The following is a 24851-nucleotide window of genomic DNA, read 5'->3' as shown; positions in this document are numbered from 1 at the left end:
CTTTCCTAACCATTACATTTCCTAGCAGCCTTTGTGTGTTTTGACTTGGAATGATCCAGTTCTAAAACGCAGCTATTAAAAGTGCTTCCTGATCGCGAACCCCCCTTTGCCCCGATTTTATATATTTTATAGGAGAGGGAAGTCGGCATCCATTATTTTAAAAATCAGGAATGCTGAGAAATATCCATATAAAAACATTTAAGACAATTGAATGCAGATTAACACGAAAAAATGATGAAAATTTAGCACTGAAGGTAATTTTAAACTAAAGGGAGAAACAATTCCAGAAATTAATGAAAATTTTAAAATTGATGAATTAAAATAATTGAAAAAAAATAATTCCAACATCAATGAAAATTTAGAATTAATAAGAAAAAATTCCAGAGTTGATAAAAATTAAGAATTAATGAAAGTAATAATTCCGCGATTGATGAAAATTCATAATTAACGGAAGGAAAAATTCCACAATCGATGAAAATTCAGAGAATTAATGCAAAAAATAATTTAAGAACTGATAAAAGCTTCCAACAATTTACCGTGAGTGCGGGGGGGGGGCACCTGACGCGCACCCCTAATGCCGGCTCTGCTATGAAAAAACTTTCAGCTAAAAGACAGTTCTACGCTTACGATAAAATGTGTAAAGCCGGACTAAATTTTTTTTGAAAAGATGGTTATCAAGTTTAGTCACTAAAATGGTCGGAAGTTTAGTCACTAAAAATGGTCGAAAAAAGCAGTCAAAAAGGCACTAAAAGTACATAAAATAAGCACTTAAAAAAGGTATTTATAATTTATGAAAAGAAGGATGAATGACAAAAAGCTAAGGTATTAAGGGTCCGAAAACTAGCTAAAAAATTGGATGCACTTACTCTATCTACTATTTACATATTAGATTATAATACTTGTAATATTCACAACTATATATCATTTTTAGCTGAAATTTACGCATAAACTTGAAAACAATGATGAAGCAGGCATTCATGGCAGGAAAAATTTAAAAAAAAAAAAAAAAAGTTTGAAAATTGGCAAAAAAAAGCATTTATGACATTTTTGCCTGAACTTCCGGGCTCTAGTAATCAAAGATCAGTTTCATGAAAAACTTGTCTATCACGAAACCACACGTCTGTCATGTACAACATGGATTTATTTATTCTATTTTTCTTACTAGTATGAATAATCTGCTTCTAGCGTCAATCGTGAAGATCGAGATGACCTTCGAAATCATATTTTTCTTTCGCTGACAGTCATTACACAGAACATCCACGTCAATAGATGATCATTAAGAGAAACGTTTTCGTTTTAGATGATATTGTAAGGCTTTGATTTTTTATTTTCTCTTTCTCTCCATCATCAAGTAGGAGGATCTGTTTCCTTCATTTAAACATACATTAATAAATGGTACTCTTTCATTTAGGAGTTGTTATGTTTAATGTTCAGATATTATATTCTAATACAGTTTAATGAAGTTTGAAAGCTATCGTAAGAGAGTATAGTGGTGTTCATCTATATTTTTCATTACGTCCATACCATATTAATTACCAGACATGATTTCAAAAAAGCAAAAGTAATTGTAAACAACGTTTTTCCTTCACCTTGAATTACTATTCCCATCATTTGAAAATGCACATATGAAACTGGAAAAATGAAAGAAAAACAAAGGCTTCAATCGAATTCGTCCTAATGATAGGATTATTTTGTTTTAGAAACACAAATATCGCCAAGTGTCGAACAATCATCGATTGCATATGTTGATCGCTATCTCCTTTTATCTATCGTTTACTCATGTCTAGACAATTAATAGACATATCATAGCATTCACATGTAAGGCTTATATGGTGTGTGTTCCTTTTGATATATCCATCAAGATAATCTATAAACAGACTTTCAGAGAATAGAACTATGGTTGTTTTCTTTGCCAAACTTTTTCCTCTTCCATTCACATTCGAAGCTTTTAGTTGAAATTCGATTTTCTACTTCACGATCGAAGAAAGATTCACGGAAAACATGATTTTATTTGTTTTTTCTGAACCCGATTTCTGAACTAAGCTTTTCTTTGTTTTTCTAGCCTTTTTCCCCTAAGGATTCGATATTATCGAATTTTATACCATCAGTAGTTTAGCGGTTTGCAGCTGCGAAATTCTAACAAAAAAATTTTTTAAAGCATTTATATACGTGTTACCTATAGAAGAGACATTTTTTTCACTAGAATAATAAAGAGTATAACATAAATTCCATACACATCCAAACACTTTTGAGAATAAGTTTTAGTGAAAAATATATTAATATGACGTGAGACAAGAATATAAGGCCATCAACTATTTTTGGTGTTAAAAACGTTGAGGCTGAAATATAATTTTTCCAATGCTTGGTAGATTCAACTAAGTTTGGCATGAATGCGAATATGTTGTTTGACACTGATGACATTTATAAAAAAAGTTTTACTTTATATTTTCTGTCATTCGGTTGCTGTTTTTATGTGATCAATGGTAAGGATTTGGCAAACACAAACTTCAATAGTCCCAGTGAATATCCTCCACAAATTTCCAGTTCGTTTCTACTTGGAGGAAGAGAACGTTTACATATACGAACTTTATGATCACCAGTTTTTCGCCGTTTAAACCAATTCTTAGGATAGCTCAATGAATGAAAAGAAAAATTATTTTGTTGAAAATGTTGAAACTTGTGTGATTTTTTGGCCTCTTATTTTCTCATCTTAAGTTTCTGCTGTTAAGTATAGCGTTATTATTACAATGGGCCTATAATTTATTTTTAAAGTATCTGACTGTGTGTGTGTGTGCAGTCGGGGGTGCCAGGACATATCCTTCGGGAAACCCTGCTCTATCGTTTTATTATACAGGGTGCATAGCTACCAGCATGAACCGCAAATTACTGACGAACCATTGATCTTAGAGGCATACTTCCAATTAGAAATAGTATCCAAATAACGTGTGGACCTCAGATACGTCATTAATATTGCAAAGGGTAGTATAGTTATTAAAATAAAAAAATTAACTTTTTATATAGACACCCTGTGCTCAAAAACCCGGTTAGAAAGTTGTTGCTCTGTCTCTCCTGATGCCAGCAAAAGAAATTCTACATTAATAGTTCAATATTCGCCGAGATATTTGAATTCAAAAAACGGAGAAAAGTTGATGTGTATAATAAAAAAAAAAAAACACAAAAAAAAAACCCGAGCATAAATGTGTTTTACTCCCATTACTAGTTCCCTAGTAATGTACGGTGCATGCCGTTAGCTATGCACCCTGTATATGCGAGAATAACAAAAGAAGCCGGTATTGCCCGGGAAAAGTGGTTTAAATTCACAAAGTGTGACAGAGAGTATATTGGCATGCATATTTCAGCATCTTCGTGCCCTCACTGTTTAGACCAGTAAAATAAAATAATAGGCACCCACTCCACAGTGAATTATGAGAAAGTGGGACTTTTACTGTTGATAGAAAAATGTTTTCCCGCATTCACTTCCTAGCATGGAACAAATATTTGAGATTAATTGATTATTTAAATAATGCGAATAATTTAAATGGTGGGCAAATATATTTATTTTTTAATTAATTAAATTCATGAATTAATCATTCTTGAAATTAGTGAATTAAAGTAGACTAATGATTCCTGAAATTAATAAATTCATAGTATATTACAAAAAGTATATAAATTATGAATAGACCTATATTCTATTTAATGTCATGTTTCTTAAGGCCTAGGATAATCTATATGGAGGTATGCATCTCTTAGATTCACGTCCCTGGGATCCCGTTTCCACATAGTCCCTGTTTTATTTTATTGAGGTTCTGTCCTCAAATTAAGTTATCAAGTTTTGTTCCCTGCACTCCAAGATAAAGCGGCTTTTCTTATCTTCCGTCACGAATAGGGATTCAATGGCTTGACGATTTTCGATGAATTTTGTAAAATTTTTAAAGTTTTAAAAAATATTCAAAGTGGGCGTGTCTCGTTTAGTATGAATACAAAATTTCATGAAGATCAGTGGAAACTTGTAGATTTGTGGTGAGAACATACACACACACAGAGCGATAATCCGAAATGTATCTATAAATCATGAAGCATAGCAGCGTAATTTGTTTCTATTCCAGTGGCAATTCTGTAATCAAATAAATTCGGAAACATACGACTAAGAGCGACGTACTTACGACCAAAAGCAACAGCTAAAAAAAAAAGAATCCTAAGCCGATGAGTAATCAGTAGCTATTTTTGCCCTTCAGGGGATTCTCGAGTCGTCGACCTTAACCACGTTTTTTACGTAACATCTCGAGCAAAGCGTAAAGTATAAGTAAAGATCCCTTCTATCGCTTCTGGAACCCCTCCATACCTTCCCCAATGGCAAAATGTCACGCAATTCAATGATACTTCCTTTTCTTTGCCACCTTTCTTCTCTTGCTGTATTCATTCATTTAATGATGGTACCTTCCTTTGCGTCCTTGCAGCACTTATTGAATATGTATTCCGTACGAAATGGAGACATACGTGCAATATTAATGAATTATGAAACTGTCTTTTCCACGATGAGACGGAACACGTACGCTCATTGCCTCGTGTATCGATGGCTTCCTATTCGTTTTGACACTTTCGATGGTCTAGGTTCTGTTGAATTCGAAATAGATGTTCGTTGGTCATCCAAGACTTATTAGTTGATACATTTAAAATAGTTGCAAAAAACGATCCACAATCAACGCTTCTAGCTATCCATCAGCGAAATCCTTTGAAGACGGAAATGATCATAAATTGTTTGTGGCAAAAATTGGAGGAGAATATCATTTTTATACGAAAAGATTCAAAATATTTTCTAAGAAATACACAGCCTTTCTAGAAAGTCCTTACCTAGGCCTTTTTCTACTCAATCATTTGTCTTAGGCCGGTATTACACTATAAAAGTTTGGTAAAAGTCCTTTTATAAAACTTGAAAAATGCAGCCAATAGGGACACCGGTTGCATTTTCTAGAATGTAACCAATAACCTTATTGGTTAGATTTTTCAAGTTTTATAAAAGGAATTTTATCAAAATTTTATAGTGTAATACCAGCCTTAGACAAAACTTTCAATTGCAAAAACTTCTTGGATAAGATATTCGTATTATGGTGCTTTCACATAAAATCTTTTTTTTCAAAGGTAATTTTTTTTACCTTTTTATATGTTCCTCCACTCTCCATGATTACAGTTAAGCCAGGGAAACACTCGTGTCCAGGCTGGCCCAATACGTTCTAAGGTTAGTCATGGACAAGTAGTGCGGCACCACCATTGGCAATGATCGCCAATGGTGGCTGGAAGGTATTGAAAGGCTGGTCGAGCAGAACGACCAGCCTCCTTACGAAGCTGAACCTTCTAGCCTCCAACCTAAGTCAAACAAGTTGCCTTCCTTTAACGATCTTCCAATTCGTCTGACCACACATTCATCGAAGAACGCCATCAGTCAAGCCAAGGAACATTGAGCTAAGCTGGGCCAGTATGTAGCCAGCCTATGCCTGCCTCTGCTGCTTCTTTCTTTCAGGGAAAGGCAAATATTTGTGAATGACTATTGGGCCAGGCTTGACACGAGTGTGGCCCTGGCTTTAGAAGAACTTTTCCCGTCTAGTAATATGGCAAACCAAACAAGTTTCATCACCGTACGACAAAAATTGAGCGAGATAAACTTCAAAGTTTGCAATTTTCCGATTTTTTTTTTTTTTCTTTTTTTGATGCTTGGAAGCCACCTTTTTCAGCTATCATTGAGGGATCGGTCGGTGCAAGAAATAAAAACATGAATAATATTGAACTCTGTTTTTTCTCCTTTAATGCCGCCGAGTGTTATTCGTTTGTGATTTACTTAGCACGTGAAACTCCCTAATAATTTTGCTACATATTTCGTATGCTGAAATTAACGAATAAATTTAATTAAAAACGTATTTGCAGCAAAAGTAATTCAAATTTTGTTGATAAAAATTTTCTAAAACAGTGGAATATCGATGACAGTCACTCCATATATAAACATTAGAGACCTTTTTGAAAAGATACCTCATTCTCATTATTTGGTGATGCATAAATTTAACTATTTTGCTGTTTGTGAACGACCCCTGAATCCCACTCTCAAAATTAAAAATTCAGTATCTCGATCAATATTTGCCGTATGGCAATGAAACTTGTCTTGTTTCACATGTCCCTGAAAGCATAAACTTTTTCTAATTTTTTTGCCTTTATATATGAAACGCTTGTGAGGCTACACATACGATTTGTGATCATGCTATCAATATATTATATATATATATATATACACGACATCAGATAAGTAAATAACTTCAAGAGAGAGTGAAAGTCTTGAACCTGATCGAACTTATTCTTAAAGATATTTTTTATTAACATTTTTGATATTTTGAAACCCACTATGAGAACAGTCGATGCTGTAGGTAAGAATCTCACGCCCTATCACGATATCTTTCACCCAAATGCATGAATAAATTTATGATGATTTTCGATTTTACATGTTATCAATTGGTTTTCTCTTTGCAGCTTTCGACTATTTTCATGTCACAGTTCCTTAGGTTGGTTTGTCATATTTTGCTCCATTTCGAAGATAAAAGTTTTTTATTGAGGCAAAACATTTTCTACCTGTTCCAAGTGTTGAGTTTTAGCTTCACTGAAAAATTAGGAATTGTGACACATTCCTCTGTTTCTCAATGCTTTTCCCATAAAAGTTAAAAACAAGGAATTTCGTACCGTGAGAAGTTACATGCGTGAAAAAATCGAGATTATGATTGATTTTTTTTTTTTCGAGAGTCATCAATCATGTACCGATATCGTGAGAGAATTATTTTTGTTCGAATTCACATGGTATTGGTGTTAAATAGCGGAATCTCATTACTATGATATACAATTAGCCGTCCCTGACGAAAAAAAAATCTGTGAAAAATGCCGAGTAATTGTAAATTATTGAATATATTATTTCTGACAACGATTTTTAACCCACTTTTGCATTTGTTTCTCTAAAAATTTTAAACAACAAAACTCTTGTACTTCTTATATTGACTGAAAAAATTTATTTTAAAACTTTTCATTTTAATATGAATCATGTTTCTCTTTTAAAATTTAAGATAAAACAGATGAAAGTGTGAAAATATTCAAGAAAAAAACAACATGATTCTGTCAGAATGTAGTTTTTTTTAACTTTTTTGTAAGATAAAAGAAATTTGAACCAAAATTGCTGAAGTTTTGTAGAAGTATTCATGTGACGAGTCAATAAAACGAATGCGATATGCTTGACTATTTATTAAAGTTATATGAATTTTAAAAGTTGAAAAAATTACTGAATTTCAAAAATTCCACTGCAACATTTAAACAGAAAATACTTCTCATCAGCAAATTTGCTACACTGTGAGTTATTTTTATTGAAACAATTACCTTAAGTCCTTTCGTGTCATAAAATTAGTTTTATTTGATTAATTTCTCCAGTAATTTACCAAATGGTGAGAAATCTCAAAGTTAAATTTCAGAAATATCTGATTTAATTTTTTTTTAGTCACAAGAAAAGAAAACAATTAACTACTTATGGAAAGTCACATTGTTATCGACAGTATTTGAAATATTTCAATTAATTGGAGTAGATTTACTAATGTGAGAGAAATATTCAAAATGAAGCTCTATTTTATTCGGTTTTTTTCAACATTTAAGGACGTGAAATCTTTAACACGATGCGCGTATCTTTTAATCACAAACTTGGAAGCAATCTCGTATAAAATTCGTTAATTGAAAAAGAGGTACACCGTGTTTTTTTTGCATTAATGTATCCTTGTTTCTCCTGCAGTAATAAAATGATTAAATTACGTACTTAAACTTCGCAAAAGAATTTTTCTTTTAATTTTAATTATTTTACAGTAATCTTTCAGAATTCTTTCTTTTAGCAATAGAAATAAGTGAAAGTTGCAAGTTTCATAACAAAATAATTCTCTCTTTTTGAATGCATACATATAAACTAGCATTTCGGCTGAAAAAAATATAGTAAATGCTATTATAAAAATTTTTTAAGGTTTGTATTCAAAAAACTGGATTTCATAACAGCATTATGAAGTGATTTCAATGATGAAAGATGAAATATGAAATCTTTTTAATGCTCGTTAAAACAGCTAAAAGCCAATTACAAAAACACAAAAAAATATACATACACATAAATAAAAATGAATAAAACACACACAAATTGGTTTAAAAAAAGATTAAAACATAAAAGCACGCACAGCATTAAAAAAAAATTAAAAACAAGACAGAATGCATTTTTTAATAAGTTCATATCATAAGAAAATATCCAATTAATGTCATCGCACTTTTCGAAAGATTCAAGAATCGACTGTTTCTTCAAATTATTTGGGGAATTTAAAATAGATGTTGATTTTAGGTGTTATAATTAGATACATGAAAGGTGATTTCACTAAATAATTTATTGCAATTGATATCGTTATACAAAATTTTGCAAAAAAATTTAAAAATTGGAAAATTATTTCTGAATTCTAACGAGGTAACAATACGAGTTAGACGAAAAATGGATAAAGAAATATTATTGAAATGAATATTTTTGATTTTAAAATTATAAATCCTATATATACATATGTATATATATATAGGGTGCTCTGTTAATGCACCGACAAACTCAGAGGATTGTTAGTAGACATCAAAAGGAACAAAATATGCAATGGAACATGGTGTCGCAAACCAAGTTGAGAGGGTGAAAATCGCGAAAAACGCATGCAGGTTTCGACGTCACGCTGGAACGACAAAAAATAGTAATAACTACAAAAATATTTATTTGATTAATTATTACAAGAGTTGTTGGAAGTGGAGGCCGCCGACATCATTGCACAGTCTACAACAACGTAAAAACGATTCCCGGACGCACTCGAAGATGTCAGGTATGCTTTTGATGTCTGCCACAGCGTAATCCGTGCTGTGAGATCCTCCGGTGTGTCCACAGGCGCCGCATAAACGAGTGATTTAAGGTGACCCCCCATAGGAAAAAGTCACGCGGATTGAGATCCGGCGAACGTGAAGGCCAAGCAACGGGTCCCGCTCGTTCAATCCACCTCCTTAACATCGGGGTGATTACGCATCTCGCGGGAAAAATGTGCAGGGCACCATCATGCATGAACCACGTGCCTCGCTGTACTGCGGCCGGCACGCTTTGCAGCAATTCCGGGAGGACATGTTGCAGGAAAACAAGGTACGTTGCCCTATTCAGGTGTTCGGGCAGCGAGTACGGCCCCAAGAAATAATAAACAAATAACCTCTGTTGAAATTTCCAGATATTTCGTCAGATATGATGAGCGAACCCACGAACGCATTCAGCGATCAACTGACATCCACCTTTCGTCTCCTCTGGACTCAGAGCATGCGACAACATGTTCCATTGCATGGAACCTGTTCCTTTTGATGCCTACTAATAGCCCTTTGAGTTTGTCGCTCCATTAACAGACCACCCTATATGGTTCACCTCCATAAAAACGTACTAAAAATTTTTTTTTACAAAAATTGTAAATTGGGGCTGCTAGCAAATTTTTGATTGAAACAACAAATTAACACAGCAATTTAATTAATTTGAGTGTTTTTTATTTATATCCCTAATGGTTAATTAAGGGTAAAATATACAATTTGCCTTGGTTTTAATGTTATTGATAAACAAATCAAATCTTGCTTAACAAAGCTTAACAGTTGTTTCCTGAAATTTTATTTCTGATTCCCTCAGTTGGGTGCGATTTTAAAAATGTCTGAACACGTAAATGTGCTGCAGGTTGCTCAAATTATCTATAAATATGTCGCGGTTCACTCAAGGGATTTGGGAATGTGCCGCTGGCAATTTAAGTGATTTGGAACTGCACCGCGGGTCACTTGAGTGCTTTGGGAATGCGCCATGGGCCGTTTGACTTATCTGTGAATGCGCCGAGGGCCACTCAAGTGATCTGGAAAATGTCACGGGCCACTCAAGCATAAGTGAATACAGACTCCCCGAACGGGGGGGGGGGGGTGAATCACCGAGTTTGTGTATTGTGAATGGGGGGGGGCGAATGTCCACCTCCGCTTTCACACCTATGAATATAATAAAAGTTCTTTATTGGAAGGGTGAAGATCATCCCCTTCGTCGTCGTCGTCCCCCGTATCCGCTTATGCACTCAAGTGATGTGAAACTGCAGCGATGGTCAATTGGTCTGGAAACATACCGATTAGTTCATTTTAACAAAATTATGCTTGAAGTCGCGAGCCTCGATGGCTATATTTGGGCCTCGAGTCATCGGTTGAGCATGCATGCCACTAAAAGATATACGTTCTAAAATACTAAAAAATTAAGAATAGATATTAGTATAATGGAGTTTTGGACCATGTATGTTCAAATATACACAGGATCATAGCCCTTTCAGACCCTGGTGCCATAAATGTGTATGTTGCTTTTTCTCACCGTAGAATTTTTTTCTTTTTACCTCAGGGAGTTAAGCCCTGACCTAACCCTTTCCCGCTCAGTGTGCCCAGTCTGGTCACACCTAAAAAATCCTTTTTGAAACATTGAAAATAAACGATAAATAAAATGAAAATTAGTTCAGGGATTACTTTGAACCTTCTTTATCAACACTAGATAACAGCACTACACAAGCCGATCCATACTTTTGACCTGTGTTTATTATTTTTTGAAAACCCTTATCTCGTTTTTTGCAAAGAAATAAATTTAAATTTCAAAGCTTATTTTTTTTTTTGGATATAAAAAAGATTTTTCGAAAAAAAATGTCTATGTTATTTTGATGGCTGTTCGCTAATCTCTTTATTCTGTATAAGTTTTAACTTTTTGCATCGAAAGCTTGCCTAAAATCGAGTACCGAATTCAAGTTGTGCCCTGTTTGGGCACACCCACAAAATTAAAACGGTAAGTGCAATCTTTAAAAAATTATACCTGCGTACCATTCTATAGGCCTGAATAGACTGCCTACAATTTTTTTTTTTTTTTTTGAAATTCCAACTTTAAATGATAGCGTGCCTTAAAGGGTTAAAAAAATTTCGTAAGTTTTGAATTAGAAATTTTGTGAATATGAACTTTCATCAGAGGACAGCATTTAAAGTTGAAATTTCAGTGGTTTTTTAAGATTGCTTCCAGCAGAAAGTGCTACCAGAAAAAAAAAGTGATTTATTACATAAAATTTAGCAATAAAATTCTGGGGAAAATTGTATGTGAAGATTGCATCTATTTGGCTGAAAAAAATTGAACGAAGTGAATTATTTCCTTACAATAAAAAATTCGAAAAAATAAAGATTTGCTGACATTTATGCTTTTAACTCTTTATTTGGCAATGTTGCTTTCAAAAGCAACACATGAGTTTCTTATATTTTCCAAGTAAAGGCATTTTGTATTTTGAGCACGTTTTGGCATGCTTCTAAGCAACTCCTAAACATTCGATTTTTTCTTGTGAGCTGTTCATGAAGTTTCTATAATTACCAGCAGAATGGCTTGAAGGTACACGTCTCTTATTTCTTGACAAGCCAAGCAAGAACGATTTTTGGCTTTTGCATTTCGGAGTGAAATACCATGCATGGAGATGAGATATTGCTCTTAATATTGCTTTAATAACGATAAAAAAAAGTAAGTTGGCAAGCAAGCAGCAAATGACATTTCTGTATTATTGTATTCTGTATTAGTGTTGCTTAAAATGTAACATCAAATATTTTTTTAAATACTGACACTAATTTTCTTTTGTCCTAAAATGACGTTCGGGTTATCTCATTCGCTTAATATAACCCCCTGAAAATTTTCTGTCCTGGATAATTTCTATGCTTGCCAATTAAAGAAAGGTTAATGCATTTTTTGTAGTATCAAAGATGCAAAAAAATTTTGAAAAATGGAAAAAAAATAAACGTTCGGGATAGAGGGTCAAGATATAATTATGACATCATTTTACATGTTTTACGTGATTTGCCTTTTATGTCTATTCACATATTCACAAAAGCACGAGCAAGTTATGACCTTCAAATCGTAACGCAATCATTTGGAAGTGTCAAACCAGTAGTAGACGAAACATCCGATTTCTTAAGAAGTATTCAGCAGTAGCATTTTGGTGAAAGCCATTTTTCATTTCAATCTTTCTTTTTCTATTATTATTTTTGCTCTCAGAGTTTTCTTTTCTAGAGGCCGTAAGGTCATCTAGAGTTTCTCTGGTGCATGCTTAAGAAATGAGTTACTGACCGACCCACTGCCGTATAAACGAACGATACTTTCCAGCAACAGAACTCTCTCTTCTCCTTATATGCATTTAGCTGATTAGCAAGGGGAAAAAATCGCAAAAGCACTTTTCTTTTCTAATCTTTCACTTTCTACTGTGACCTTTATTACTTATTCATTTTGCTTTTTACTTACTTTTCCTTCGAGTAATTCAAATCACAACCGACCATTCATTTCTATGCTGCAGAGGTTCCTAACTGTGCTCGGAAAGAGGTTTTTTTTTTGGTGCTCCGGGAAAATATTGGAAGAATAAATAAATAAAAGATCGCGGTTTTGTGAAATTGATAATTTTGTGCTATCAATGAATGATTTGTTGGTAATTGTAGAAGCAGTATGTACATTTTGTGGTAAAGGGTCCACAAGGACGTTACACGGGGGTGTTTATAATTGAAGTTCCCGTACTCTCTATACTCATCCGAATCTGCCAAATTTTCAGGATATCTCAATGAAACCATGAGAGAGAGAGAGAGAGAGAGAGAGAGAGATTTATGCAATAAAAATAATTAAATTTTTCATCACCAGGTGAAAAAGTAGTGCTATTTTATTGTATTTCCCTTCCCCCCCCCCCTTCCCATGGTCCATATAGCGTATATACCAAGTTTAAATGGAATACCTCCACCAGAATGGGAGCTATATAGGTCTGAGTAGTGTCAGTATACTGACAGGCGCTGCATAGGTCTGAATACGAAGTACAGATGACTGGATACCAAGCGAAAATAATTGGAAAGAAAAGTCATATTCCTCTGTGGGGAATCGAACCACCAACCTCGCACTTTCAATTCTGTGGTTCGATTTCCCACAGAGGAATGTGACTTTTCTTTCCAATAATTTTCGCTTGGTATCCAATCATTTGTATTCGTATAATTAGCGGAAAGGTTCATCGTTTCGTTCTAAGTCTCAATTTTCTGAGGCCCCTGGGCCGTGCCCGGGTGGGCCATGCGTTAAGATGGCACTGCAGGTCACTACTAGAGAAAAACGCGATATCACTCTCCGCTGTTCATACAAAGTACGGAAGACAGGATACCACGCGGAGATGAAGTTCGGAAGGAAAATTCACATTCTTCTGCGGAGAAACGAACCACCAACCCCTCGCAGTTCGGGTGAGTCAAGTCCTCTATACCTTAATTATAGAGAACATTTCCCTCCCCTCAGAGAAAAGGAAATTTTCTTTCGGAACTTCATCTCCGCTTTTGGTATAAATTTCATACTTCGTACAGTAGATCACTATTAGTCACACACACACATCACGCGTACAACTTTAAACGTTAGCATCTCAACGATAGGCTGCCGTTTACGTTACCCTTCATAGCACATCGAAGTCATTTTCTAACATGATAATGCCCTGCCTCATATATGGCTCGCTTAGTTCTAGACAACATCAGTGCTGTTGGTACTCTTCCTTGGCCAGCAAGGTCACCAGACCTTTTACCAGTTGAAAATGTATGGGACATGGTAAGCCACCATATTCTGGCACCCGCAAATGTCGCAGATTTGCAGAGAGTAGAAACCTTCATAATATGCATCGTCGCCAGGGGAGGTTTCACCAATTACTGATTTGAAAAATCCGTGTGCCTTGATAGGTCTTCTCAGCGGCCTTAAATTTAATTATTTCACTACCTGTGCATGAGCTTTACGCATATTTATAATTTCGATAAAAACAGTCACTTTCTTCATTTGTGTGTATTTGTGTGTGGTGTTTCGTTTTTTATTTATTTTTATTTATTTATTATTATTTATTTTTTTTGCAAAATACTATTCTTTATATGGAAAGCGTATAGGAAATTTCCGGTAAGTGACCATACTCTATATGAGTGATTTCACGAAAAAAGCATTCAAATGATTGGGTGACCTTATTTCATTGAGAAATATACAAAAAACTGGGATCTTAAATACAGTAAAATACGGGACATCGCCCTAAAAACGTTGCCATATATCGGCAAAATCATTAATTGTTCTTAATATTGCTGAAAATGTACCGATGGAGAGTATGGAGCTATGAATTAACGTAAATTTTCATCTTTTTTCCATGAATGGAAGGGAAATGAAGAGCTACTGAAATCGCAGTGAATTGAAATTTTGTTATGGGAAGAAACTTTGAACCTGACAAGTATGTGAAATGAAACATATAAATTTATATTTATAATTTATAAGTTATGAAAAAAGTCTCTTTATTCCCGATTTTAGTAAATATTACAAATTCGAATAAACATCGGTGAAAAAATGGGATAAATGCGTAAAAAAAAAAATCCGAACAACCAAAAATACAATAATGTCCCGTAATATGGTACATAAGGGGTCCGTTCAAGTTGTTTCCGACATTTTACTGGTCCTTGGGTCGGAAAGGTTGAGAAACGCTCTCTGATCTAGATAATCATGCTCCAACTTGAAGCTGACTGTCTTTTTACTCTGTGTTTACTTCACGTTTTATTAGTTAGTGTAGTTTGTTGGAGTTTTATTACATTGAATTTTCAAACCAGAACCTGGTTCAAAGTGGCGTCGAACCAAGACGGCATAAATAATAATATCCGATTTATCGAGAAATTTAGTCGTAAAAACAATGTCTTTTGCAAACAACTTTATACACGCTAGGAGTGAGAATTTCAGAACAGCAGAACTTACGTGAATTTTACGGAACACTGTATGTGTTGGAGGAAGTATTGAAAATTTGTTTCGGTTTCAGAACTGCCTCTCAAACTTTGAGTGTTGCACGAGAGCTTTCACGTTAGAATAGACAGCCGTTTTGAAAGATAATTCAATTTACACGATCATTCTTGCGAAGAGGTTCTGACTATCGGCGAAATTCTTAATTAAATTTTTTGTTGTAAAATAAAGTCCTAATTCATGGCGTGAGTTTTGCTGCAGCCCAAAAATGTGATAGTTTTTTATGAATTTTTAGAAAATCTTGTGACTTTTTGTTCGTCCTGCATGTACAGGGTGTCACATAAATTCATATATACACCCAGTGGACAAAAAATCAAGAACACCCTGCTACTCACCACTAATATCTTGTGGGAACTCCTTTGGCTTTGATGACAGCAGATATCCTTCTAGGCATGGACTCTACAAGTTGCTGAAACCGTTTACGAGGAATATTAGCCCATGCTAACGAAATAGCAGCTCTTAATTCTTAGATTAGAAGGTGGTGTTTCGGAGCTTTCAATAGACCTTTCAACCTCGTTCCACAAATGCTTGATTGGGTTGAGATCGGGTGACTGAAAGGGCCATTGAAGCAATTGAAACTCTGAATCATGTTCCTCAAACCAATATGAGAAAATTCCAGCGAGTGGGTGCATTGCATCTGCTGGAAATAGCCGTCATCATTATCAAGAAACATTATGGCCATAAACGGGTGCACGTAGTCAGCAACGATGTGGAGGTAGGCGATGGCATTGATGGATGTTTTCAATGGAAATCAAGGCACCAAGAGTATACCAGGAATATGCTCTCCTGACCGTAATTCTGCCGCCACCCGCTTGAACAGATGTCATGTGACATGACGGGTCCATGGCTTCGTGCTGCTTGCGCCACGCACGGATCCTGCTATCAACGTCATGGAGACGAAATCTTGACTCGTAAGACCAGACAACCTTCTTCCATTCATCAAGTGTTCAATTTCGGCGTTCTCTAGCCCACAAAATCCGTCTTCTGTTTTGCAGCGAAATCGAAGGGACTCTTGTTCGTCGCCGGCTATCAAAACCAATTCGTTTTAAGTTACGTCTAGTAGAGCGTATGTATATGCTTTGCGATGATCCTGAGTTGTATTGCGCTGCAATTTGTAGCGTTGTATCTCTTATGTTGCTGCACACAATGCGCGTCGGTCGCCTGGCACCTCTTTTGTTCAAAAGCGATTTCCGCCCACTATGCAGCTTTCTGCTCGAAGATTTTTGGCTTAGCTACCATTCCTTGAATACTTGAGAAAAGTACTCCTTGAATACTACGAGAAAAGCCAAGAAGGTAGCGGCTTCGGAGATACCGAAACCACCCCTTCTGGCGCCCACAATCATGCCACGTTCAAAGTCCCTCAAATCTCTTGTTTTCCCCATGAGCAGACAAATTCAACGTTAACTGGCGCTTCTGACCAGGAGAAAGCTTTTTTATCAGCAAATCTGGTTTATTACGTCAGCGCACGTGCTGCACGGACGAGTCGAAGTTTGAGTGACTCCCAATATTTTGGCCACTGAGTGTAGTTCAGAAGTTCATAAGAATTGAATAGGTATATTTGGATGTAGATTGCGAAAAAGTTATTCTCACGAAGAGTGATTTTTTTACAGAAAACAGTTAGTTCAAATTTTCATCGATAGAGGGTGCTTCACGAAAGCCAATCACTGGAAATATGCAAGCCAGAGTCATTTAAAATGCAAGGTGCATGAGTTCATTTCTAAATTTTTCCTGTTGCTGGCGAGTACATAAGGTTTTCATTGCGATGTTGACATTGGCGGCTAAATCACTGTTGATGAAGTTGTTTTACCTCACCCACGATCGTTCGCTGAAACTTTACGAATGTTCCGAACATTGAAGAGATGGAAGAACGTTTTTGTGCAGAAATTCTGTGATTTGCTTTCGTGCAGTTCCCTATATCGAAAAAAAAATTGAACGACATTTTGGTATAATTTAGAGCTAAAATTATGCAAAAAAATTTTTAAACACCAGAAAAAATATCCCTTTCGTGAAAATAACTTTTTGGCAAACAGGCATTCAAATATACCGATTTCTTCAATTTTTATTAATTTTTAAACTATTTACGAATTTATAGGAAACTGCATGTGTGTGTGTGTGTATTTCTTGAAATTTCTAGTTTATAACTTTCTCTTTCTCGTGAGTAGTTTCTATTTTTTCATTTTTTTCATTGCGGCAGTAGCCGTATCAACACTGCCGATTTTTCAGAAAATGAAAGATTGGAGCCAGGTTCAGACATTATACATTAAAAAATATATATATATAAACCAACAAAGAAAGAACGAGATCTTCGTTGAACTACTTTTCTTGGCCATCAGTTAAAACACTTCGTTGTTCCGTTTCAACAAGAAGCTGATTCATCTCAACGAACAAGAAAAACAAACGAAAGACCATGTTTTGCTTCCGATCGCAATAGATAAGTCAAAGTTTGACATGATGTGTGCATGATTATTCATCGAGAGAGAGAGAGAGAGAGAAAAAAAATAGTTCAAATCACAGCGTATACGAACAAAATTGATTAAATCTATTATATAACCACATACATGCATAGATTCTGTTACCTTCTACAACCCAAGATGGTGAATAATGCCTTTCCGAAAATAAACTTTTAGATAAGACATTAGTAAACCAGTGGCAGTATTTCGAAGAACTTCAAGAAATCGTCATATTTTTTATATTAAAAAAGAATAAAAAATATTTTCATGACTATTTGGAGAGTGATTTTTTTTCTTTTTTGTAAATGAAATATTCATGAGTTTAAATTAAGAAAAAAAAATGTCTTAAGCATACAATAAAGTCTTGAGAGTAGTAATTAGAGTCTGCGGAAGATTTGATTCCAACTTTTTGTGTGAAACTTCTCAGCAAACTCCACGGAAAAGATTTTTCCCGTTCTTTATAAGCGGTTTATACTTCTTTTTTTGTGTTTTTATTCAATTTTTCTTTGATTTCTGCGAGTGGAGTATTTTCTCACTTCCTTTAATTAACCTTAGCTACTGGTGGGAGCTCTATGAATAACTTAGAACAGGTTTTTTTATGCTTCAAGCATTTTATTGCGTTAGATTCTGTCTTTTAACACATGTCAGGCGATAAACCTCTCATCATAAAACTTTTCAAATTTCTAGCACTTTCCATGCATATCCGTCCTGTGTTTGGATGTCTTTTTACAACTTGCGACTTCAGTTATTAGCTGATAAAGAATAAGATAAGAATTGAGATAAGAATTTCGATATTCCTTTTAAAAAATCCAAAATACTTTCACTTGGTAGATATGTATTGCTTCTGATCGCAATAGATAAGTCAAGGTTTGACATGATGTGCGCTTGAGTATTCATCGAGAGAGAGAGAGAGAAAATTAGTTCAAATCACAGAGTGTGCGTGCAAAATTGATTAAATCTATTACACAACCACACACACGTGGAGTTCGTTATCTTTTCCAACCCAAGACGGTGAATAAAGCCTTTCCCAGAACAAACTTTTAGATAAGAGACATCAGTATAGGCTACCAGTGGCAATATTTCTGAGAATTTCAAGAAATCATCGTGTCTTTTTTTTTTAATATTGGAAGAATAAAATAAATATTTTAATGATTATTTAGAGAGTGATTTTTTTTTTCTTTGTAAATGAAATATGCATACGTTTTCAAAAGAAAAACATGTCTTAGGCCGGTATTACACTATAAAAGTTTGGTAAAAGTCCTTCTATAAAACTTGAAAAATACAGCCAATAAGGCCACCGGTTGCGTTTTCTAGAATGTAACCAATAACCTTATTGGTTAGATTTTTCAAGTTTTATAAAAGGGATTTTATCAAAGTTTTATAGTGTAATACCGGCCTTAAGCACACATAATCTTGAGAGTTGTAATAAGTGTCTGCGGAAAATTTGATTCCAACTTTTTGCGTGAAAACTTCTCAACAAACTCCACGGAAGAAAAAGATTTTTCTCGTTTTTTTATAAGCATTTTACACTTCTTTTTTGGGTTTTTATTTAATTTTTTTTTTATTTCAGTAAGTGGAGTATTTTCTCACTTCCTTTGATTAACCTTAGCTGCTGGTGGGAGCTTTATGCATAACTTAGAACAGGTTTCAACGCTTAAAGCATTTTATTGCTTTAGATTCTATCTTTTAACACTTATCAAACGATAAACCTCTCGTCGTAAAACTTTTCAAAGTTCTATTACTTTCTACGAGTATCCGTCCCGTGTATCGATATCTTTTTACAACTCTTTAGTTACAGCGACTTTAGTTATTAGCTGATAAAGAATCATTAAGATAAGAATTTCGATATTCCTTTAAAAAACCCAAAATACCTTCACTTGGTAGATTTAGTAATAAAGTCGACAATTGTTATAACGACCCCCCATCGTTCCAAGGAAATATTATATTGGAAGTTTTCGAAATAATAAAATTTAGCTTCTTGAGAGAATCCCATATTTGGACGGAATAAAGGATTGTACAGTATTATTTATTTCCAGGGGCGGATTAAGCGAGGTTGCAAGGGGTGAGGTGCACCCGGACGGTAGGTTGTTGACTTTAGTTAAGACTCCAAAAATTTTAAAAATCTCACACAGTGAAAATTCACATATGACATCACACTTTTGAGGCATACCTCGACAATGGAGATGTTGAGGAAACTTGAAGGAATAAATAGACAGAGCCTACGACCGTAATACCAGAAACAAGAATGTAAACTATCAGGGGCGGCTCGAGACTAAATCTCTATTTGGGATCTCGGATTTTTTCGGCTCCTGTCTATTCCCCCATAGCCCCTACATCCTGCGTCAGGGCTCCTAGGCTGGAATTTTTCACGGGCCCCAAGCCAGATTTTAAATGGGGGACACTTCTACAGTTAATTTATAGCGTGGAAGAAAATGGTAAGGATAGAGTCCCGGGCCCCCGGGCTGGAGCCCTGTCAGCCCTACCCTTGTGGATCATGCCCCTCCCTCATAACTTATCCCACCAATTCCTAACAAAAAACTTTTTAAAAAAAAAAAAATTTTTTTTTGCCCTTTCATCTCGGATTTAGCACTGCTCCAGAAAGGCAGAAATAATTTCCTTTGGCCAATAAAACTTTTTTCACCCATTCACCATGGACTTGTCACTCTCTTGAGTGGTGCCCCTTGCGGTGGCAATGAGTCGCGTGGCCCAAGAGCCTCCCCTGTACTCTATGAAAAAGATCAAGTATGCATTTTGGTTCCCTCACCCAGTATTTTTTCCAGAATGGTTCGGAAACAAAAGAAAAATTTGGCTTCTCTCTCTTGCCCGGTCCCTGGAGTACGAGAAACACTTTTGAAAAAAATTTCTTAATAAAAATAACCTCATTATGCATCATATTTACAGGATAAGTGGTGATGGCTTCCCAAATTAAATGCTGCTTCAAGGATTAAATTACCTGTTATTTGGCATTATTAAGAATGGTAGAATAATTCTGGATCAAATACAGAAAAATCTGCTTCAAAAGCGGAACGTATGGCCACGACCATTTTCCTCTGAAAAAATCAGGTTTAATCTAGAGGTCCCATCGTTCTGTATCCGCGCCTGGTTGTAATGAATGGAATGATATTTTCAGGTCATTATACTGGGTTGAAAATAACATAACAGGAATAGAATAAAATCTATGACTTATTTTATCTGTCGTTATAATAGTGCTGTCGCTATAGCGAGCGTCGAATGTATATGCATAACATAACATAGCATAATTTATGTATCCCGACAATACTATATAAATTAGAATACGAAAATTATCTGTTCAGATGTCGAGTTTTTCAGCATGACATTTTCAAAATGACCATTGAAACCATTTCAACTACGAGATCACGTAGTGAAACGCGCGAATCACGTGTCGATTCGTACCTTCTTATTGGATTATGATAACATGTTTTTTCTGTCATTTATGGGAAGGTTAAGTTTCATTATCGGATATTTTGTTCGTGTTGTGGGTTTATATGAGGAGAAAAAAAATATATTACCGATCATATGTATAATGGAATAGCCAATGAGAAAATTTTCAAATGACCTTTAACAGTTTTATATCTATCACTTTCCCGCGGGGGAAATTTGAACATCAAGAAATCATATTCTGAGCACAAATTGTTATTTAGTGTTTTATGCGTTGTAGCACAAAGTTGTCTTTTTGACTAATTAGACTACGTAATTAGGGAGCTAATTTAGAAGGACGTAATAGCTTCTCGGAGTGGGCATTCGCTGTTGTTCTGAGAAAAGCACTACATCTTGATAGCTTTAACGACTTCGCCAAAGAAAATCATTTCTCGATAAGTACACGCGATTCTTTTTTTATAACCATCATTCTTTCCCATTAACATCTCCCGCTATCACTATCTTTGGATACGATAGTTTTATACGGAAGCAAAACGCGATAAATGGACTTTACCATCATATTATTAGGCTCTTAGACTAAGTCTAGTAGCAACATGCCAAGAATAAATTTTCATCAACTTGCGTTCTGTTCGGCCGTTGCAAACCACTTTGTTTTTAGGTACCAATAAACTCCCCGTATACTTTTTTTCATTATTATAAGTATTACACTCTTTACAAAAGCAATAGCTCAGAACTCGATACAATCAAGAAAGTTTAGAGATAGACTGACCGTAATCAGCGTTGACGGAGCGTAAATCTACAGCAGTGTTAAAAATCGAATTTGTTCGTGTAAAGTGTTCCCTCTTTCTGTTCAAAACAAATTTTAGAGTTTGATCAAACTAAAAACAACTTGTAGGATAAGAGTTAAAGTTTGAAATTTGCATTTAAATAAGAAACTAATCACTATGTGGAATTATCGTTCTCACAAGTATAATTAACACTCGCGTTACTCGATAATGTTAGTTAATCCCTGCAAGTTCGTACATCAAATCAAATTTAAATCGACATCTTAAGTAATTTTTTTTCACGCGTCAAAATAACCCGTCACGTTGAAAAGAGTCTAAATCTATACGCATCAATTATTTTAAGTTTAACCTTCTATGTACCGTGTATATTTGAGTATACAGTGAAACGTAGATATACAACGATACTCTGCGAAACAAGAAAAAATATCGTTGTAAAGAGGTTGCCGTTACATCGAGTAGCAGCATTATGATCAGTTGTCAAGCTGTTGCAATCTCTTCCGAATTGACGTTGTTAGTACCTACTTAAGATGTATTTATAAGTATTCATTCCCAACAAGAAGTTATAAACGATTAATAAAATTCAGCTAGTTTTCCAGACAGTAAAGTGATGTACACACACTTTTGTGCACTGCACAGCACTCTTTGTGAATTACACAGAAAGTAGCTTCACGGCAACTTCATCTATACATTCGGTCGGTAGATAGTGTAAAATACCGATGCTATTAAACACTCTCGGTAGAACAAACTGATAAGGAATTTTGAAGTATATCGAAGATGATTTTCAGTGAATTATAAATAGCATCGTTGTAGTGGTTTCGGGTATCATCAAAATATATCGTTATAGAGCGATTTATCGTGGTAAAGGATATCGTTGTATCGAGAGTATGTCTATAGGCAATTCCAAACAAGAATTGAAAAAATATCGTTGTAGAGGGATTTATCATTATATCGCGTATCGCTGAAGTGAGGTTTCACTGTACATGAAAAATACATGGTAAAAAAACCCCACATTATACCAATTTCTTTTATCGGTTTTTGGTATTTTATAAAGCATATTTTTTTTAATGCCATTTTCAATACAAAATCCGGCTATTTAAATACAATACTTATATATTTAGAAAGAGTTGATTCCTTGTCAGTGTCATGGTTTTGAGAGCTGCTGAAATTTTACGTATTCGGAGATTTATAAAATCACACCAAATTGAGGACATGGGTAATAAAATTCAAGAAAACAATTACATTTTCCTAAGTAAGATTTTCATCTATTCATAGATAACAGTAAAATAAAGGAAAATTGTCTATTTCATTCTTAGTTAACCATCTTTAGCTAATAAGAAAAATAAAACTAATTAATTAAACTGCTGTGTTATGGTGTATTTTTCAATTAAAATCAAAAATTTGCTAACTGCTCTAATTTACATCCGTTTTTGTAAAAAAAAAGTTCAATACGTTTTTATGGAGGTGAACCATTGAAGGTTAAAGACTCATTCATAAAAATTTATTAAAACCTGCAATTACATTTTTAGTTTCTGATCCCACATAAATGCATCGCAATTATTTCACCTGATAGAGTCCCATTATAAAAAATAATACACCATGTTATTCGAGATAAACTATTGCTATAAATTGAAAATTTCAATTTAATGGAAACTGGAAAAGGATTATGTCAAAAAAATAATAATGCATATAACTCGAATAAAAGTTTTAAATGAAATCCCATCCATTTAAAATTTATTCCAAATAACATGAGAGAGAGAGAAAGAGAGATTAAAAAATATGATTCCATTTTCGATTAAATCCTGTCATAAAATTGGGTCTTATAATTTGTTTTCAGGTTAAAATCAAAAAAACGAAACATCCTTTTCGTTATTTTTCATTTCAAAATTTGCGTTTCGTCGCCAAATCCTAAGGATGCCATCAAATTTACAGTATCATCAAGAAAGTGATGATATCGAAAAAGAGAGAGAAAGAGAGAGAGGAATAAATTTTTGGCGAAATTTTGGCGAGATTGATGTTTTCTGTTGCAATAGCCCAAACAGCTAGGAGGTGTCTGTTTTCTTTCCACATCTAGTTTGACTTTAGTAAGGATCGGCTGTAGAGAGACGCAATGATTTTATACTGTTAGCCGCTGTGCTGTTTTTTAGCATCAAAATTCAACAATACTGACTGCCGTTTTCCCGCGAATTTTATCGATACTATATTTTTGATCGTGTCATCACGCGTCCGATTCAAAATAATTCCGTATTATGCATCAAAATTTGGCGGCTATGACCTAACTCTGCAATCTCGGTATTATTGTTTCTTTTAAAGGGACAAAACGGACCCTCCTGAATGGACATAAATATCATTCGAATAATTATAACAGTGATGGTTTTTAATAATGCTCTTGTGGACTAATCGGTGATGTTCAGGTATGTCTCGATAATTTTCGTAATAATTATTTTTCGCTTCGTATCTGAATATTGTGTTTCTCGTTGTGCAACGATTCCGAATGAATGCATTACAATACTGCGAATTAAATTTTTAAAAATGATTACATCAAAAAAAATCTCGATTTCGGTAAGCAGCATTTCAACGTGTTTATGCGAGTGTAGGTTCGAAAGAATTGTGTTTTCACGATGAAACATTTGCACCATATGCTGTTTTACTTGAAGTCTCTTGCACCAGCTGGGCCGGTGAAATGCGCGGGAAATTTGTTGTGCCGTCAGCGTGGAATTCGAAAATGAGCTTTCAAAATTATATCGAATTGCGAAACTATTTCACCGTAGGATTTTTTTTTCAAAGATGGAAACTTTTAGGATGGTTAATTTTTTTTAGTTTCATAATCTAGAACTCAATTGTTTTTTTAAGACGAGTGTTATGAATGAATATTTTAGGGAATATTCAAGTATGTTTTAAATGCAGATAAATTACAAATGCGTTTTTTATAACATAGCACCGGGCAGGTAAAATGATTTAAAAATATTTAGAAATTTTTTTATCTGAGTAAAGTATGAATAAATATTTTTGTTTTATTAATGGAATATCAATAGGTATTTCAAGGATTTTCAATGAATTCTTGTGTTTGATATAACAATACTAATTTTCCTCGGCCTATTTTGCGTTGGAAATAGAATTCGTAGAGTCTAAATATCCCGCCCACGACAAATTTTATTGAAACTAAAAATTCATTTTGTGTCAAAAACTACGAGGTATTTTACAGCTGAGTGTCTCGTAATACTTATGGTTAAAACCTCGTAATTTATTTTACTATAATCGTAAATTTATGGTTAAAACCTCGTAATTTATTTTACTATCTCGTAAATTTATGGT

The 24851-nt window shown here is 34.5% G+C and overlaps 1 protein-coding gene across 1 annotated transcript in view; it reads left to right on the top strand.

Moving 5' to 3' along the window:
* The first annotated feature begins 23602 nt into the window (after window positions 1–23602).
* The window catches only part of LOC149085467 (rap1 GTPase-activating protein 1-like), a 117069-nt gene continuing 115820 nt past the window's right edge, over window positions 23603–24851 (top strand). Inside the window, exon 1 of the mRNA XM_089233486.1 lies at window positions 23603–23950. Coding sequence (XP_089089612.1) covers window positions 23943–23950 — 8 coding nt within the window. The 5' untranslated portion in view covers window positions 23603–23942. The remainder of the gene's footprint in view (window positions 23951–24851) is intronic.

The sequence above is a fragment of the Pholcus phalangioides genome, unplaced genomic scaffold (assembly GCF_987345545.1).
Source record: "Pholcus phalangioides strain wild (caught in Gottingen) unplaced genomic scaffold, Ppha-v1.0 ptg000007l_1, whole genome shotgun sequence".
In the NCBI taxonomy this organism is placed as follows: Eukaryota; Metazoa; Arthropoda; class Arachnida; order Araneae; family Pholcidae; genus Pholcus; species Pholcus phalangioides.
Note: the sequence above shows the minus strand (reverse complement) of the source record. Positions and strands in the feature narration are given on the sequence as shown.